Raw genomic sequence first — 19,402 nt, 5'->3', positions numbered from 1 at the left:
GGAAAGAAGGGATCGTTCAGTTCATTTGTGTACGTTCTTCCTAGTCACTATCTTGTGGAAGGTCAGGTCAGGTTACATGGATGGGTGCATATCATCTCCAGGATCAGAAGTCCAAATACCAGTTGCTCCGGAACATGAGCATGAGAAGGCTATTGTGCTCATGCCCTACCTGCAGACTTCACAAGAGGCAACAGGTTGGCCACACTGAGAAAGAGAACGCTAGACTGTGTGGGCCTTTGGTCTGAGCCAGCAGGGCATTTCTTACATCATTGTGATGAAGATGCTCTTTGTGCTTTATTACCACGTCACTGCAGAACCATAACTATTACAAGGCAGGGGCTCCATATGTTTGTTCGCTTGCTTTTTTCATATTTTAGCATATGGCATTCTGGTTAACCTCCCTTCCTTCAGAAGGTCCACTGAAGGGTCTTTTTGGTAGTGGTGCCCTCCCTGTGGAATACCCTCCCTTCAGATGTTAAGGAGATAAACAACTATCTGATTTTTAGAAGACATCTGAAGGCAGTCCTGTATTGGGAAGTTTTTTTTATGTTTAATGTTTTAGTATGTTTTGATATATGCTGTGAGCTGCCCAGAGTGGCTGAGGAAACCCAGCCAGATGGGTGGGGTATATAATAATAAAGTTGTTGTTTTTGTTGTTGTTGTTACTACTACTACTACAGGGAACACCTGTCATTTTGAGGATGAGAAGATCTGTGGATATACACAAGACACAACTGACAACTTTGACTGGATTCGTCAGAGTGGTCTGACCCACGACCCCAAGCGCTCTGCCAACACGGGCCCAACCATGGATTTCAGTGGGACACCAGAAGGTAATGGAACTTCAAAGATTGGAAGAAATTTAAAGACTATTTACAGAAACATTGTAAAATGAATGTTAGAATGATGTTGGATTGAAATTAAGTGGTTTCCAGCTGTAATGCTTTAAGAGAATATGAAAAAAAAGGATTATAAATAGGTAATAATATAATGGTAAGGATTTGCTGAACCAACAATTTGTGGTGGAATACAAAAAAGGGAGGTACGAGGAGGTCCGGGAAACAAGTTAAAGGAAAATAAGCAATTGAAAATGTATGTGTTTTTAATTATTTTTATTCTGTATTTTTGTTATTTATCTGTTTTTTCTTCTTTTTCACTTTATTGTAATATTTTAAAAAATCTTAATAAATATCTTATTAAAAAAAAACAGAAGGTAATGGAACTTCCAGCTTCCTTTGCAAAGTTGTGCCCCATTCACTCCCCCAATCCTGGCTCCCTAGAGATTTCTAGTGGGAAGAAAGTATGGAAACCTTTTATATTTACCATTCCCTGCTGAACTAGGAAAGAGGGAGGGTGCTCTAGCCATCAGCAGTCCATATTTTCTTCCACTCCCTTTTTATTTACTTCCTCAGAAATAATCCCGTCCAGGTTTTCATCTCTCACGTATCTAAGTACTTCTTCCTCTCATTTTCATGCTGGGAGCTAGAAACATTGCAGCATCTGTTAAGTCCTAACACCCTACAATGCAATCCTTTGTTCACCCCTCCCTCTATTCCATCCCTTCCCCCCCCCACCCCGCCTGCCACCCTCAGATTCTCACATAGCAGAGGTCTCTACGTGACAAGAACTGTTCTGGGAATTTTGTAGAATATAGAAAGGATTGTTGCTTCTAGCCTTTGCCAAGTCCTCTACAAGACAGATTTAGCTCTCAGTATCATACTCCGCCTTGGAACCTGAGGACAAAATAGATTGGTTTTCTACACACACACACACATCTGCTCTGCATTGGGCATGGGGAGCAGGCAGTTAATTTGCATGTTTCTTATTCGCATTAAATACCCAATTAAAACTCCCACAGCTTTGTTTAGGGGAATCAGGAGAGCATTAGTCCTTGTTACTGGCTAATTGCCTGCTGCCAAATGTCCTTGTTCCATTGATAGTTGCTTTGAAGTCACAGAGGAGAAAAGCAAGTGGAGAGGGAGACATGTTTAAACACTCAGAAGTATTCAGGCTGGTTTCTGCAGCAGGAGTCCACTGAAATCTCCAACTCCCGGGGCCAGGTACTTCTGGGATGCAATCCATGTCACCTCTGAGAAGAGATTACAATGTTAAAAACAGTGTTGCTCAATTATCGTTTGGAGGAAAGGGGCTGAGTCAAGCCACCTTTTAAACCTGCCAACTCAAAGGCCATCTCCCATCCTGTGGACATTCTGTTTGGGCCTGCTGTAAGCATCCCATCTCTGGTTACCTGTGTACAATAAGAGAGAGAAAATCAAAGGTGGGAACAAGGGCAGCAAGAAGGCCACCACAAGCCAGCAAGAAAGCAGGAGGGACTGTGGCCATGAGAAGATGCTTAGCTGGACAATTAGAGGAGCTGCTGGCCTCCTGTTGCCTCTTATACTCACCCAGTCTGTGGGGCCTTGCTGTTGCCCAGAGTGAACAGAGAGTGCTATCTAGGCTGCATCCAACAGTGAAGTGTCTTTTGCCATTGCACACTGGTGGGGATTGGTGGAGAGTATGTGGCTGGCTCTCACTCAGCTCCCCAAAGGTAGCTGGTTTTCCTTTCTAAATCCTACTGAGCATTGCATTCCCCACCACCTTTGTTTCCTTGCTCTTCAGGCTACTACATGTTCATCGAGGCGTCTGCACCCCGGGTGAAGAACGACAAGGCTAGGCTGATCAGCCCCATGTACAACATGACTGCCAGATTCTGTGTCTCCTTCTATTATCACATGTATGGGAAGCACATTGGTGAGTGATCTTCTTGGCTAGGATGGGGGAAAGGATGTTTTGAGAAGAAGGGCTTACTGAATATTATGGGGAAACAATCGTCCTCTAAGGTATGCCAGACCTGGTTTCTGCTGGTGCTTAATGGCTCTTGCTTCCTGGCACTGAAGTTCGGTTTTGGCAAATAACACTTTTCATTTTGCCGTTTGGAAAGCAGAGTTGGAGCTCAGCCTCTCTCCTAGGATATGTCTACTCCCCTCACCCTGACACACCCCTTTCCTAGTTTTATGCTGTAGTGCACAGTTGAGATTGTGTAAAGTGTTCTGGGAAGGCAGGGAACCATTCCCTGTGACACCACAATATGGAACATGGGCAGCCAACTGTGCAGATCACTCCTAGTTTCCAAGCATTTAGAACAGGTGTGGGGGATCTTTGGCCCCCAGGTGTAGCTGGGCTACAACTCACATCATCTCTGAACATTGGCCAAGCCTGCTGAGACTGATGCAAGCTGTAGTTCAGAAAGTCTGAAGGGCCAGAGGTTCCCCACACCTGTTTTGCAAGAACATCCTTCACATTTCCAGGCATGTATCTGCATCACGAGTGCTAGAAAACTGATTTTGATTTGAGTTTTTTAAAGGGAGAAGTCATGTTTGCCAAGATTGTGACAGCTGTTGTTTTCTGTGCTGGAGCCGTGATTTTGATGTAATTAATTCCTGCTATCCTCTAATCTTGTACACATATTTATATATTTTTGGTCTTTCCTTAAGATAGTAGAGGGAGTCCTTTTTCATTGCTACCTCTTTTATTGAAACTTTAGAATATGATGTAGGTAGAAACTGATTTATGAAAATAACTGTGGGGTGTGGTTTGGAAAGAGCTTAGACGGAATGTTTAAGCAAGGGCAGTTGTTGCATTAGTAGGGACTCCCTGGTTGCTATTTTAATTTAAGGAAGGTAAATAAGAGACCCAGGAAGATGGCAAAAATAATGTGAAAAAAAGCAATTGGTTTTATGGGGCAAAGTCATTTTGAAGGGCAGCCTCCCGCCCACTGTTTCTCTTTCTCTTGTTTCACCTCCTGTCTCCAGCCACCAAGATGAAGCTGTAGCACTTGGCGTATGCCACAGAAGTGCCTAATGAGTTTCCACATTCAGTCAAGGAGCAATTGCTAATTTGTCACCTCTTGATTATAATTTCATTAATTTGAATAATAAATGCAGTCTTTCTGAAAGCCCACTAAGTTATTAATCACCTGCTGGACTGGAGCCTGACTGAGAAATCGGAACCCAGTCAGGAGGAGTATGTCTGCCTGTTGGTAAACGGGGCTGCTAAAGTGAGTTAATTAACATTTTCCTCTGGCTGAGCACATGAAATTTCATTAAGCTCTGGTTCTCCTCTCACAGGGAAGAGATGAGAATTGTCCTCAGATGCAGGGTCCAGTAAACTGTCTAAATCAGATGTGGGGGATCTTTGGCCTTCCAGGTGTGACTCAACTACAACTCCCATCTGCCCTAGCAGGTGTGGGCAATGACCAGGGATGATTGGAGCTGTAGTCTGGCAACATCTGAAGAACCAACGGTTTCCCCACACTTGCTCTAGATAAATAATTATTTCAGTGTAAGCTGCTTTCCAGCAAGCTGTGCATTCGTCTAGTGATGGAGCCATGGCTCAGCCGCAGAACACTTGCTTTAAATGCAAAAAGCCCCAGGTTTAATCCCCAACATCTCCTGTCACAGCTAGGGGAGACCACATCTGAAATCCCAGAGAACTGCTACCAGTCAGTGCACACCAGGGGTGGCTAATGTGTGTCCCTCCAGGTTCTCCTGAACTGCAACTCCCAACATCCCTGACATTTGGCCATGCTAGAAGGGACTTAGGGGAGATGGATTTGAACAACCTCTGGAGGTCCATAAGTTAACTACCCCTGCTGCAGACTATTCAGAACCAGAGGTACTAGTGATCTGACTGGATAAGGCAGGTTCCCATGTCAATATGATAATTGTTCTCATTACTGAAGTTACATAGTTGATGTTTTGGTGACTAACCTGAACACCCATGTCTGCCTAGTTGATAGATGGCTCATTCTGTCCAGAATCAGAGACAGATGTTTGTGTTGCTCTGACTTTACATTATATCATGGTTGTCTTCTAGGTTTGTTTGATAAAGGTTTGAGCCAGGGCTGGGTATGGTGTATGGCTACCATCCTGTTCACATCTGACTAATTTTGGCTTTCCCTTAGCTAATCCTTAAATTATCCATTGAGTAAACAGTTCCTCCAGCCATTGTGGAAGGGATTTTTTATGTATAGTATTTCTTGTACTGGAAAAGAATGGCTAATATGCAATGCAGCAGAAAAAGAGAGCTGTTTCTACATTTCTTAGCAGAGTTGTGGTGTCACATAAGAGTATATCATAAGAAACCATTAAGGTAGTATACCATTTGCCACCACTGCTGCCCTCAATGGTTCAGAGATTTCTCAGAGGTGTTGAATGTTGAAATTATTAGGGCATGGTCACTGCTGGGGACAGTTTGGGGCTGGCAGTCTATTTAGCTTTGACTTCAACTACTAAGAAACCCAGTGGAACCGCCTCTGACCCCACAAAATCCACCTTTTCTCCTCTTCCACGTTCGCCATCATCATGCCCCCCTTTACAATGTCTTGATTCTCCATTGTGATTTTAGGTAGATTTCTCTATTTTCTGCTTCCATGTAGCAATACCAAGAGTCTGTTTTCGTGCAAGGTGACTGCATTCTTTTGGCTTTACTTTAATGTTGTTTTGAGTTTCCCAGGGTGTGCACTAAGGGAAGCATAAATATATTTTGAATTATTTAGAAACCAGACAGGGTGTACAGTCAGAGAAGAAGAAAATGGAGAGATTTTTATCAGCCCGTTAAAAATTAAGCTTGTAACACAACTGGCAGTATTGGGTCAATCCTAATATCTAAATTCATTTCCTTCGATCCTTCATTCCTTTCTCTCTCTCTCTCTCTCTCTCTCTCTCTCTCTGTTTTGTGTTGTGTTGTGCTATGGCATTCATCATTTCTGTTTCTAATCATTCTTGCTTCCATTTATTTTGTGAGTGTAGCTGGACCAAAGCCAGGATGTTCCTAATAAGCCAGGATGCCCCATGAACTGAGTGAGGTGGCACAAACATGTGATAGCTTGCCTTGATCACTTCTCAGCTTGTCTCTTGTTCGATAATTGCCTGAGGTGATAAGAGATAGATTTGTGATAGCAGTTTCACTTGCTCAAGTAATGGCTTCAATTATCATGAGATAAACATGATTCATGCTAACTCTTCTTATAGTATAGTAAGAGATAATATTTTTTATATTATCTTACGCCAGTAAATATGGTTCTGTGTTGTAGGTGGGAGGGATGGTCATTATTAAGCTCCGTCCTTATTCTTTCTTTCCCTCAGGCATCTGACTGACACATGTTCAAAGGTAGCATTCTCTAGCATTCATTTAGTGTGTTGTTGCTGATTACCACTGCCTAGAGATTCTCACTGTTCATCATCAGTGATTCTCCCATCAAGAAATCACACAGAAGCTCCACTTGCTAAGGGAGCTTTTAAGGGGTACTTGAAACTGGAAGGGTCAAAAGGAGTTTCCAGTGGATGGATTCTGCAAACTTCCTTGGAAGGAGGACAAGGCAATGTACCAGTACAGCCCTGGGTATCTGGCAGTGGCACTGATAGCTTTTGTTCCCTAGCTTCAAACAACTCGTTCATTTCCTTGTTAACACTCCCAAAGGAAAGTGATGGGGCAGCCTCATATAGTAATGGCAAGAATTATTTGAGAACGAGACTTCGTTGGATTTAACTAGTATAGTAACACACGCTGTGTGAATCAGTCAGCACAATTAGCTTAAAACACATGTGGTGTTAACAAGAAGGTGCTTGGTCATCTCATTTCACTTTCCTGTGCAGCGGGAGGTTACTGAGATACATCTCTTACAGGGTCTGTTTCCTTGTCTTGCTCTTTATGGTCTCTTTGAAAAATCTGTTTAGAAATACAGAAGCAGAGCATTTTGGAAGCAAGCAGACTCCTGAAGCAGACAGCATTACTGCTCATCATGCATCAGGTTCCCAAAGCAACAGTGTGAACCCACCACAGTCTTCAACTCACAGTCCTCTTTAAAAACTCACAGCTTCCCTTTATTGCTTCCTGCAAATTTGCTTCTTGCTTTTGCAGTCTCAGACCCCACTCTGCCAGCAGGTTTTCGATTCAAAAAATATCCTCTTCATTCATTCTTAAAGGAATATCGGCTAGTCATTCCTGACAACCAGCAGCCTATCAGTTTAAATTAAAAATAGCCAACTCTTCCTTAAGTTGCCAGGATAGCGTTGTGATCACACAAATAAACAGGCAGAGAAGTGTGATGCTTTCAAATGTGTTTCCTACTTCACCAATCCTTCTGTCACTCAAATATTTAATTTCTACATAACAAAGGGACAAAGCTGATGGCCCTGTGTATTTTCGTCCAACTGTATGTTAAAATGTGGGTTTGGCTGGAGCATATGTAAAGGGAAAGCTGGACCAGAAAAGCCCTCCTGGATTAGATGGCAAGTCAGCAAGCACGACCTGAGTGCAACAACGCTCTCCTCATGTATGAGTCCCAGCAGCTGGCATTCAGGGGTGTACTTTTTCCATCAGTAGAGGTAGAGCATAGCCATATTGGCTACTAGCCACAGGGAGCCTTGTCCCCTATGAATTGGTCTAATCCTCTTTTAATAAAGTCCTCCAAGTTGGTGTCATCACTACATCTTGTGGGAACAAATTCCATAGCTTAACTATGTGCTGTGAAGAAGTACTTGCTTTTTCTGTCCTGAACATTTAGCTTCAGAAAACAGCTCGGGTGACCTGACTGGAGCACTGGAAAGACATGTAACATAGCAGGGAATAGCTCATAAAAAAGGAATGGTCTCCTAGCAATACTATGCAGTTCATTCATTCTTTGACTCTGTTCCAGATACAGAAGCAGCTCGATCTCCCTCTTACATGTCCCTCTTACACACATATGGGGAGGGAGAGAGGCATACAGAGATGCATTATATACTACCATGAGGATTCTTCAGTGTGCTGCTGATGCAGAAGTCCTGCACATCACAGAAAGCCTCACTGCAAAATTTATTTACAGTGATTATTTCAGAAATGGGGCCAGTTTTGTCTCATGTTTTGAGCCAAAGCATACATTGGCCTGTTCAGATTCCCCTCTTATCACCTGTATCACATCCCTTCCTGTTGCTACCTGTCAGAATGTGCCATGACTGTTGCAGGGAAGAGCTATGAGTAGGAAATGAGTCTTCTGCTTGCTTCTGCTTACAGAAGCAAGGCCCACATAGATTCACATAGATTGTGCACCCTATCATACTGTGTTTTATGGGGATGTATTTTTTCTGGGGAGGAAAAATATCCCATCCAAATTAACCCAAGGAAAATCACTGGCTAAAAGCTCCACGTTGTGATCATAGAGAGAAGTCACGCTGCGTAGAGCCTCCTGGGGCTTCCAGGAGGTCCTTTTGCTTCAACCTGCTCAATGGGACTCTAGTGATGGCAGATAATGTGGACAGGATGAAGTTGCCACCTGAAAGAGTGTTGAATTTCATGTTAACGTAAGTATCTTCATGGACCTTTCTACTGTGGATCAAGCTGTGGCTTTTAGATGAGCAAGTTCCACATTTTATTAGTGACTTAAATGTTGTGTGGTATGTTATCACACAGACAACCATTGCAGGCTCAACATAAGCAGAGTTATATGGACCCACAACCCAAATGCCTTGTATTCATTTGCAGTTGTGTGCCATGGCTAGTGTATCAGGCAGGCCATGATGTTCTCTCTCTCTCTCTCTCTCTCTCTCTCTCTCTCTCACACACACACACACACACCACCACCACCACCAATATAGTGTGGATGAGTCTTATTACACTGTGGAATGAAACTACATACAATTTGACATGTATTTATTTTTTAATAACCCGCTTATTATCTTTTTTCCTCTCCCATTCTTTGCTGCCCGACTCAAAAAGCTAGTTTACTCTCCACAATTTGACTATAACATATCCATAGCCATCCAGGCAAATCTTCCCTGGGAGAGTTCCCAGACACTGCTCGTTTATAATAGATATGACGAAAGAGAGAAACAGAATACAAATGGAGCGTTTGTAGCCAGAGTATAAAATATTCAGTAACTAACAGACTAGGGTGATGTTGAATATCTCTCAGCTGAGCGGACAGCCGGGTGGAGGGGAGCTCTCTAGAGGCCATTCCCATTCCTTTTAATTTATTTGGCTGCTGTTCATTCTCTCTCTCTCTCTCTCTCTCTCTCTCTCTCTCTCACACACACACACACACACACACACACATATTGTCTTTTGGGTGTTTCTGCTCGTCCTTTCTGCATCTCTTGCCATCTTTGAATTAAGACTTTCCCCTTTGCTGGTGATCCACAGAGGAATTGAAATAACAGGAAACTAAAGTGGAGGCTTCTTGAAATCTCGGAGTCTGTACCGCAGAGTGGCAGCTACTGAGGGCAACTTGTTTACTGAACGAGAACGGAATTTGTAATAAATCCAAAGTTAGTCAACTTCTGAAGGGCACATCAACTACTGCCACTCAGCATGTATTTGGTGAGCTCAGTGCGTAGCAGTGGAAGTCCAGAAAATGTTTTCAATCACTGGCTTCCCATCCATTTGCAAGCACAATTCAAGGCGTTGGCTTCGACCTTTTTTCTGCTCCAACTACCTCTTAATACATTGATAGGATTTTCCTTTCTTCTTTTTAAAATTAGTAATCATCACATAAGTGATTGTTCCCTCCTGGGTATTTCATTGACTTTAGCAGCTGGGATAGTGACTTGCACATTACACACACACACACACACACCTGCTAACTGCAATGAAGAATGCTGATTGTAAGTCTATCCTTTTTGTACAAAGCTTTATAAACAAGTAAATCTGGGAGAGTGTTGAATTTAATGCCTCCAGCTTAACTAGCTTGCGAAGCAGACTGCACGGCTCTTAAAAAGGCAGCCAAAAGACTGTGAAGAACAGTAACAACAAACCCATAGCTTTAAGTGAGCTTTGCATTTATCATAAACGATAATAGTCATGGGCACAGTCATTATTTTGAAACAGTAGATGTTTTTGTATTGAGGTAATGCTGGGTTGTATTTCTAATAGTGTAAAATAATGATAAAAAAAGATGCACATAGCGGATAACATCCAGTTGTGTCTGCCCAGCAGCAAAACAACTTGTGCAACAGTCCTTCTCCTTCTCTAGCCCCCGCAACCTCCTATACCCCCCAAATCTGCTTCGCAGCATTAGGGAATATCACCTACCATGCTGCTATAATTCTCTGACACAAGCTTCATTGAGAGGAATAGGGAATGCAACTGATTTGAGAATAGTGAATGGTTCTGGGGGAAGGAACAGTCATTGTGTCATCTTTCATAGATCCAACCTTTTCATGCAACATTGCCGCTCACCCTAGAATTACTGAGCTAGTTTAGTGGGTATGGATGAGCAGAGACCAAGAAAACAATGAAACAGAAGCTGAAGTTGTTGAACACAGGCACAAAGAAACAATATATAATGCATCTCCAAGAACAACACATGATATCTATGCCTTATCACTGATACTTGAAATTTGTACATCGTACACCCATGAAGTGATTCTTTTGCAAATATTCATGCTTCCAAATATGTAGCTTTTCAGAGGCATTTCCACTTTCTTTAGGTTATAAACCTGCAGGCAAGATTTGTTCCTTTTCTATGTAATTATAATACAGCGCCCAGTCCTTGAGGCACTTTATACATAATAAATATTATTATTAACTATCCCAGAAAGTCCAGTGCAATAGATTCAGAAGCTGAACGATGAGATATTGGAGGGCTGAAAAGCAGAATGAATAGAATGGAATAGAATAAGTGTTGCACCCCAGTCGCCAAGTGGTGTGATATTCAAGGGGTTCCAGGCTTCAGTTTCCTTGAAATAAAGGGCAGTGGAGACTGTGGTGTCTTTATGATATATATATATGATTTATTTACACATATATACAACCTGAGCCTACAGTGGAGCAGCTCACAGCATTAACATCTCAAGAAGGTCTTGCTTCTCTCATACCCTCAGCCTTGGATGCCATCAGAAATCAAACCACATGGTTTGATCTTGTCACCCATCCTATTTAACATCTATATGAGTCTGCTCAGGGATTTGGGGCAAGCTGCCATTAATATTTTCCCACACCAACCTGTCTGGTCTTTCAGGTCAACCCAAGAGGCCTGTCTGGTGGCCCGTGAGGGATGAGGTTGGCAGTGCAGGGGCCCATAGTAGGGCTTTCTCAGTGGCTCCTCCAGAACTTCAGAACAACCTGACCACTGAGGTACCTCTAGCCTCAATATTAGATGTGAGGAGGTATAATTTGTTGAGTTTAGTTTGTATTGTGCCCATTGCCAACTTAAATTTTGCCATTTTAGTTTATGCACCCACAGAGCACGACAGGGGTCACAAACACTCCACAGCACACAGATACTCCTCCGGCCACACAAACACCCATACAAGTAAACATACACCCTCACATACACAAGGATCCCCCTCCTCCACCATTCCTCCTCTCAGTCACTCTTTTTCTTCCTCTTCTCCCCTGGCTCTTCCTCTTCAGCAGGGACTGATGGCCAGTGGCAGCTGAATCAAATAGCCCAGCTGCTCCCTTCAGGGGTCAGGGGAGTGAGGATTTCAGAGCGTTTAAAATGCTGAAACAGCCTCTTTTTGGACTATATGTCAGACTCTGCCACGCTTCTCCCCTTTTCAGGGAGTCCCACCTCCTGGGCTTCCAACAGCTCATTCATTTAAACAATAGCAGCCATTATCCTCCACTGTGCTGCTTGGCCTGCTTTCAGTGTTGGGTGGTGTGTGTTTTTTAGCACTTAGCATTATCTTTGTTTTTAGTGCACTTCTTATCACAGGGCACTTGGGAGGCAATATCTGTCACACATGGCGATAACCCACTGCCTGCCACTGGCATCCTATTTGCTTTACTTCCCAGCACGGAACACTGAATTTTCTGGAATGTAGCATTTTATGGCAACTGAGATTATAAAACAATGATAGCTTGGATTTAATGGGATAGGAATGTTTTTCCCTATGTTGAACAGGTTTTAATTTTTAATGTTGAAACCCCTCCTTTCCGGACAATATGTAGTGGAATGTGCACTGCAAAAAAAAATAAGCACATTTTTAAAAATGCAAAGTAAGCTTATTTTAACTATGAAAACAAAACATCTCCTCCTGCTTCTCCAGGCCAGTCCTTTTGCTTCTTCAGTGCCTGATAATCTGCCCAACCCTCAGAAGTATTCATCCAGAAAGGCACCGATGCATCACAGCAATCTATGCAAAGCTTTGGATTCTCTGCTCGATACTAAGAAAGCATTGTAATTTTGCATATATTTGCATAATTTATGTGTCTTCTGCTGCTCACGGGGAAGGGCAGAGAGCAATGCAAGGGCAGTGAAGCCTCCTCTGCTTTAGAAGCTACTGGAAATGCCACCAGAACCTCTTTCTGTCATCTGCTGTGTGTGTTTGTTTTGAGTAACATACCAAGGGATTTAGGGTGACGTATCACCCAAACCTCAGTCACCGGAATATCAAGAGATGCTTTTTTATTTTTTTAGGATATTATGTAGGCTATACTAGGATATTGTAGTTTAAGAAGCAAATGCAAGTATCAGTTATTGAAATTAAAAAACACCACCTTTGTTTCCTGACTGGTACCTATGTTTTGCCCCATGCTCTAAATTTTTGTTGACGCTTTTGTATATGGCTTGCCAATGCGTGTCTGAAACCTCTGATATCCCTAACAGTCCTGGCTGCCCAAGATCTTAGGCAGGACGATGCCAGACATGGACTTTGGCAGGACTATTTCAGTCTTGCTTTGGAAAGCAAAGGAGCCAGTTAAGCTGGCGTACAAGAAGCAACCAGTGTGGGAGGCAGAGCATGTGAACAGGCCAGGGAAAGGGATTTAGTTGTTGCTGCCTGCATGCCACGTTCACTCAGTCAAACCAATCCTTTAATCTTCATTTGCTACCATCAGGCCATCTCTCCTTAATTGCCATTCCTGCCTTCCTCCATCCTTATCCCGTGCTAACAGTATGCAGTATGAACAGGGCAACATCTTTGCTGATCTTAGGCATGCTGCTAAAAAAACCTCTTCTTATATATTTAGGCATTTTAAAGTAGCATTTTTTCCACTGATAGTAGACATATTTATAGTTGGTCTGTTATCTTTTGCTTACTTTATTACTTTTTATTACTGTTTATCAGTTGATGATTTGTTGCATATTATCTGCAGAGTCTTTTTAGATAAAAAGGTGATTATGTCTGTGGTTCTGTACCCATTTACCCGGGAATGAGCTCCATCATATTCAGTGAGACTTACTTCTGAGTAGGCATGTATAAATTGTGCTGCTAGGCTGCAATTCTATACACAGGTACCTGGGAGTAAGACCCATTGAATAGAATGGAACTTACATGCACAAGGTTACTACACAGTATTTTAAAACACAGATGACCTCCAGCCTCATGCATCCTCTGGCCTCCTGCTGGCCCCAGAGCTTCAGTTCCAGTTGTGTATATATTTGATGCAGTATTTTTGGGTTTTTGGAGAGCACTATTTTAGAGAGAGAGAAGCAGGTAGGGCATTTAAAGGGTGTTTAGGGGATGCTTCTTGTTCACATGATTTTCACTTATGTGTGGGGGGCACTGGAATGGAACCTCTACATAAGTGGGGAGTCCCTTGAAATAAAAACAGAAGTCATATTTGGCTTGGCTCACCCACTTATATCTCAGAGGAGGAAAATCTCTAACTGCTGAGGTTGGCCTGTGAATTGGCACAAGTCTCATTGACCTCAGTGAAGCCTGTTTCTGTGAGGACATGCATACTATTGCACTGTGACTCGTGTTCATGCAGAGTTTCAAATCTGAGTCAGACGAATATGTCAATTTCAGATTCTCTCAGTTTCTCTTTTTCCCCAGTCTTGAATTCTCAACGTTTCCACATCAGTTCGCATTAAAAGAGAAAAAAGTCCACACGAAAATTCACCAGGATTTTAGTGAAGATTTCTCCCAATATACAAAATTTTGCAAGGTGGTTGTTATTTATTTATTTATTTATTTATTTATTTTATTAAATATTTATACTGCCCTTCATCCAAAGATCTCGGGGCAATTCACAGCATAAAAACACAAAATGTTATTCAAAACAAAAACAACACAAAAAAGAACAACACAAACAACTCTCCCACCCACAAACACATTTGAAAGGTCATAGAATGTTAATTTTGCAAAATATTATGAACATTTGTATTATATCTTCACATTTATAGGCATGCATTACCCCAATATATTCATTTTTATTCATGTTACTTGACTGGAGAACTGCATTGCAAAAATTGGGCAAGTGTGAATGTCAAAGGAGGGCTGTGGCTCAGTTCATGAGTTGTTTCAGCAAGTGTGTGAATTAGGTAACCTGGCCTTCAAATGCAAATTGAATCGCATTTCTCCCCCAACCCTAGTCCCAGAGTATTATCATTTATTTACTTATTCAAATGACTTCTAGCCCACCTTTCAGGGCACAGCCCTCCCAAGGCTGTTCACAAAAACAAACAAAAAATCCATTTAAAAAATCAAATAATTAACGAAGCAATCCCCTCCCCTAAACTGAATGTGCAGCAGCACTGAGTAGTGGCTGTGCTGACAGAGAGAGTGGTCCCTTCCAGAGACGGCAGCTGCTTTTTCAGGAGGTTGAAGAACTGCAAGACTTAATAACTGCTGCCTGGTTGCCCCCCAGGGCTCGAGGCATTTCATTACTTATTCAGTCCTTGAAATCTCTGGATGGAAAACTTATTAGGCACTTTAGGAGATATAAAGAGGAAAATTGGAGTTCTAATTGCATGTCCACTTTCCCTTCCAGTGTTTCTAGGACACCTCGTAGTCTTCTGTGCAGTGTACTAATGGCTTGAACAGCCATATGGGCATCTCCTTTGTATCTCCCAAGCTTGCTGCCTCAACCCAGAAAACAGAAGCCTGACCACTGCATCTCTGCTTATTTTAATCAGTTTCACTATGTGCAAATTATAATTGCCCACCAAGCTTAAGAAACGAATTTCAAGATGCACAGCACACCTGAAGAGCGTGCCAGCCACACGTTCAAGTTGTGCAAGGGGGGAGGGGTTCTTTTTAAACAAACAGAAATTACCATCCAGCTGTGGAGGAAGGAGTAAACCAAAAAGGCAGGTAAATTAGCTGGTTGCGAAGCATGAAATGCCTACATGAAGTGATTTTGCTAACATTTCAAAGGCATTTCACATCCACTGAGAACTGGAAAAAACACCAACACTGCCCTAAAACACCTAAGGGTCCAAGACTACTAAGTCATATTGAGAACTCCCTTTCTTAGTTAGAATCGAGACACCGCTGCCTAGGGTGGCAAGGTGGGAGAAGATGCAGGGATTCTGCATCTTCAATAGTTGTTCAGAAGAGGAAATTTCTGCAGCTGTGGCTTACACTACGAACTCCTCCTCCTGGAATTCACTTGTAAAAGGTGCAGGAACTTTGTCCTCTTTTTCAACTAGCCACTCCAGTGCTGGTGCAGATATCAATCCAGTCTTCCCCAACCTGGTGCCCTCCAGATGTTACTGGACTCCAACTTGATGGTTCCACATCCTTTCTGTGTACCACCTGAATAGAGCTCACGAACTACCAGAGGCTTGCAGACCACTGTTTGCAAAGCTCTGGGTTAGGATATTAAATGCAAGCACCACTACTTTGAATTGTGCTTCGAAAAATGGAGAAGCAGCCAGCCAAATTGTTTTAACACCAACATGAGGTGTTTCTTGAAACTGGTCCCAGTTAGCTGCTTGGCTGTTGTATTTTGAACTAACTGCAGTTTCCAATGAGTCTTCGAACAAAGATCTTTGTATAATGCATTGTCATAATCGAATCCCACTTTGAACTTAATGGTAGAATTATCCTCTCTGGATATAGACTGAGGCGCTTTGCATGACCAGATGAGTTTCTGACAAAAGCTGAAGGTGGGGAGATATACTTGGCTGGCAATACTGGACACATCCTGACATCCCTTCCTTACGCCCAGTGTCAGTTCTCCAGCATGCTTTTCTCCTGCCCAGAGAACTCCCTCTCACTGGTGCCGTTCAACATTGAGCCCTTTCTTTGCCCCACCGTTCTCCTCTGCCTTGATGGCTTTCACCTCTGCTGCAGGAGACAGTCAGGGCAGAGGCCAGCTGCCATTCATATCCCCACCTCTGCATGCAAGAGCCTTGCACTCAACTCTGTGTCTGTCAGACTGAACTAGGAGTCTGCTTCACAGGCCTACGGTAAGGTTCAAAGGAGCAAGGCACACAGAGAGAAAGAGAAAGAAAGAGAAAAGAGGGAGGGAGAACTCAGCTGCTCATTTTCACTTTCATACTGTGTCTTAAGAGTTCCTGAGTCAGAAGGGAAAAAATTGCCACCTGGAGTTAGCTGCAGATAAAAAGACAGGGCCTAGTCTTGTACGAGGGTGGAGGCTTCTAATCAGTGTAATTTTCATGTGTGACATTGCATGCTTTCCCTCTCTTCCATGTGTAGGGTAAAATATCCTGGGACAAGCCATCTTCCTGGCATTATCATTAAAGAGATTAAACTCCTTCCAATGTCTCTGTGCCCTCCTCCTTGCTTGGCTGGCTATCCCCAGAGAGGCACTTGATATTTTTGAAGGAGTTTCTCTAATTTGTGTGGGAATTGAAGATATTAGACTTCAGCTTGGCAACGTCCTGGCCCAACCTTGCAGCCTTGTGTTGCGACCTGCCAGTCACCATTGCTGCCAGGCAGATGGAAAACATCAGAACATTTATTAATTTAATGGAAATAAGTATATGACTGGGTATTGTGTGCTAAAAGTCTGGCATAGACCAAACCTCGCATACATGGATGCATCATGTATAAATTCCCTGCCTTCTCTTCTGTGGTCTTTTTGTTCTCCTACAAACCAGCTGTAGTTTGTCTTTGGCGCATGCAGAGCTGTGAGGGGGATTGCTGCTTCCACCGATTTTGGTTCACTGCAGCCCTCTTAACAATCAAAGCAGTCAGATTTGTTCTTGTGGAATACAAGCTTATGCTGTGAAGTCGTTCTTCAGATCTCATCCAAAATAGCTCTTCAAAGGGAAGGAAGATAGCAGGCATGGGTTGAATGGTTCAAAAGGCTACTGTAACAGATTTCTGTACTGTACTCCTTTCCCCACCCCGATGCCTTTGGGTGCGGGTAAACAAAGGAAGGAGCTCTTCCCCCCACCCCCCGAGATTCCCAATCAAGACATGAAAATCCAGTAATTTGATTACTGACACCCCAAACTTGCAAGTTATGGAAATGGAGGCAGTAGACATACAAGACAAAATTTCTGAGTAGTCCCAGTTTTGGGGACTACAACTTCCATGATCCCTGACCAGTGGCCATGCTGGCTGAGGCTGATGAGAGTTGAACAGCATTGGTTTCCCATCTCTACTTTCCTTTAGCATAGAGGAACAGACTTCTGGCTGTTGGCAAAAAGTTTGTATCACAGGGAGCTGGTTTCAAAAGTGTGTGTGCCATCTCTGCAAGGACAAGCAGAGCTGTGATACATAACTTCTCAGCCTTTCATCACAGGGGGAGGAAAGGCTCTGTGGATTGCAGCTGTTTGCAAATTTGCTTAATTCAAACCACTGTTTGTTTTCCTCACTGCAGGATTCTCAATAAACACACATCCAGCTGAGAGATTTGGCGGGGTGGGGGAGGCAGCCATTCTCATCATTTGCTTTCCATATGTCTGTTAGGGATGTGGGGTGTTCAGAAGAGACTTACAGACCTAGGGCATGTCTACGCTCCAGCCTTCCGCAGTGCAAACCTGTGTGGTGGTGCTTTGTTGGGCTTCTCACTGACACTGTATACTTTTATGCCTGCAGCCAAATGATATGTGGACTTGCTGTTTTACAGCCAAGGCTCCATACGGTGGTCTGTTTTTGTGATGTTTTCCTCCAAGTTCCTTTGCAGTGTTTTCCTTGTCTTTAAAAAAAAAAAATCATCATGGAGAATTCACATTGCAAAATGCACGATAACTGCAAATGTGTGTACATTACCTTTTCCCCCCTCTTACGCTCAGTTTGACCCAGCACTGGTCCAATACATTGTTTTCCCCACTAGTCCCACTATTAGGATGAACATTTCGAAATATCTTGCTGTACCTTTAAGAGACCAATTTCTGCCTCAGTTGTATCACTTGCCACCCAATGGTGCCATTTGAAGCACCACTTTGCTACATGGCAAAGCAAGCCCTGGTTTCATCACATGCCAATTCCAGTTCTCCATGCACTGACTGAGAACTAGCCACTACTGTTAAGTGCAGTTTAGAGAATCATCCAGGAATATCATAGAGATATTTGGCAGCAAAATGGCACAATGCCTTTCCTTTTTTCATGCTTGCTTATTCAAACAGGGCTTGAAAACAAAGCGCTCTCCTCTTCCTCATTCCATGTAAATGGGACCCAGAATGAATTGAAGTTGTTCCCCCCTCCTTTCTATTCCTTATTTCCCAACTAGAATTAAGGCTTCCTCACAAATGGCTCCCAAATAGCCTCTCTGTCTATCTCTCTCTTTCTTCCATGCTGTAATTTCCCTTAATCTCTCTCCAGTCCAAATAGTAGATGACTGTTCTTTTCTACCATTAGTATAGCCATAAGGGAAAGATCTTCATTTTGGGAAGGAGGGAAGTAAAGAGTTCTGCACAGTCACTGGAATCCTTCCTTCAGACATACTTTATGCTGCCATTGCTATGTTCTTCCAAACGCCATGTGGAGTAGCCCTGGAGTTTCTAAACTAGGTGCCAAACTAGTCATGATTACATTCATTCATACAATTAGCAATCGTGTGAACAGCTTGTGGGGGCAAAAAGGCAGGGATGGAGCTGATCCAGATTGGGACTCTATCATAGGGGTAGGCAGGCTTTATATGTTTCCCATTGCTGCACTCCCAAGTCTGGATTGTGGAACGTGCCCCTGCTATTTACATTGAGGAAAAATCCCACATTGGACCATAGCTGGCAAAATGTAACCTTTCCTCCCATGACATGTTCCCAATCTAGAAAGAGTCACACCCACACACCTGTAATTTGGTTTTTAAAAGCCAGTCACTCAATTGCTAGGTGCATGAATGGGTTCTGGTCTACTTTGGGCCTTGGAATTATTTCATACGACACCCTGAGATATACCGTATTTTTTGCACCATAACACTCACTTTTTTCCTCCTAGAAAGTATGGGGAAATGTCTGTGCGTGTTATGGTCGGGGGTATATCATTCATTTATGGTCAGTGGATGGTCTGAGTATGGTGAAATTAACAGAGATGCCAAGGAAATTTTCCGTAGAGTTTGGGTGATTCAGGTAGTGGGTGATAGTCACATGCTTAAGGCAGCTACATAGAACAGAACAAGCAGAAACTTCTATAAGCATTATCCCATATGACAAACGTAAGGGTGACTTATCCAGAGCAATAGTACCTTGACTGTCAAATGTGTCATTGACACAGAATGTTTATGGAAACACCAATATTTGCTGTCTACCTAGCAATGGCCACCCCTTTCACTGTAATAT

The 19,402-nt window shown here is 42.9% G+C and overlaps 1 protein-coding gene across 4 annotated transcripts in view; it reads left to right on the top strand.

Annotated features, from left to right (window-relative positions):
• The window catches only part of MDGA1 (MAM domain containing glycosylphosphatidylinositol anchor 1), a 233,727-nt gene that overhangs the window by 190,245 nt on the left and 24,080 nt on the right, over positions 1 to 19,402 (top strand). For all 4 annotated transcript variants that reach the window (XM_053382911.1, XM_053382910.1, XM_053382912.1 and 1 more), the window contains exons 13-14: positions 681 to 833; positions 2,620 to 2,751. In XM_053382911.1, coding sequence (XP_053238886.1) covers positions 681 to 833; positions 2,620 to 2,751 — 285 coding nt within the window. The remainder of the gene's footprint in view (positions 1 to 680; positions 834 to 2,619; positions 2,752 to 19,402) is intronic.

Source organism: Podarcis raffonei, chromosome 3 (assembly GCF_027172205.1).
Source record: "Podarcis raffonei isolate rPodRaf1 chromosome 3, rPodRaf1.pri, whole genome shotgun sequence".
NCBI lineage: Eukaryota > Metazoa > Chordata > Lepidosauria > Squamata > Lacertidae > Podarcis > Podarcis raffonei.
This window is presented reverse-complemented; position numbering and strand designations above follow the sequence as displayed.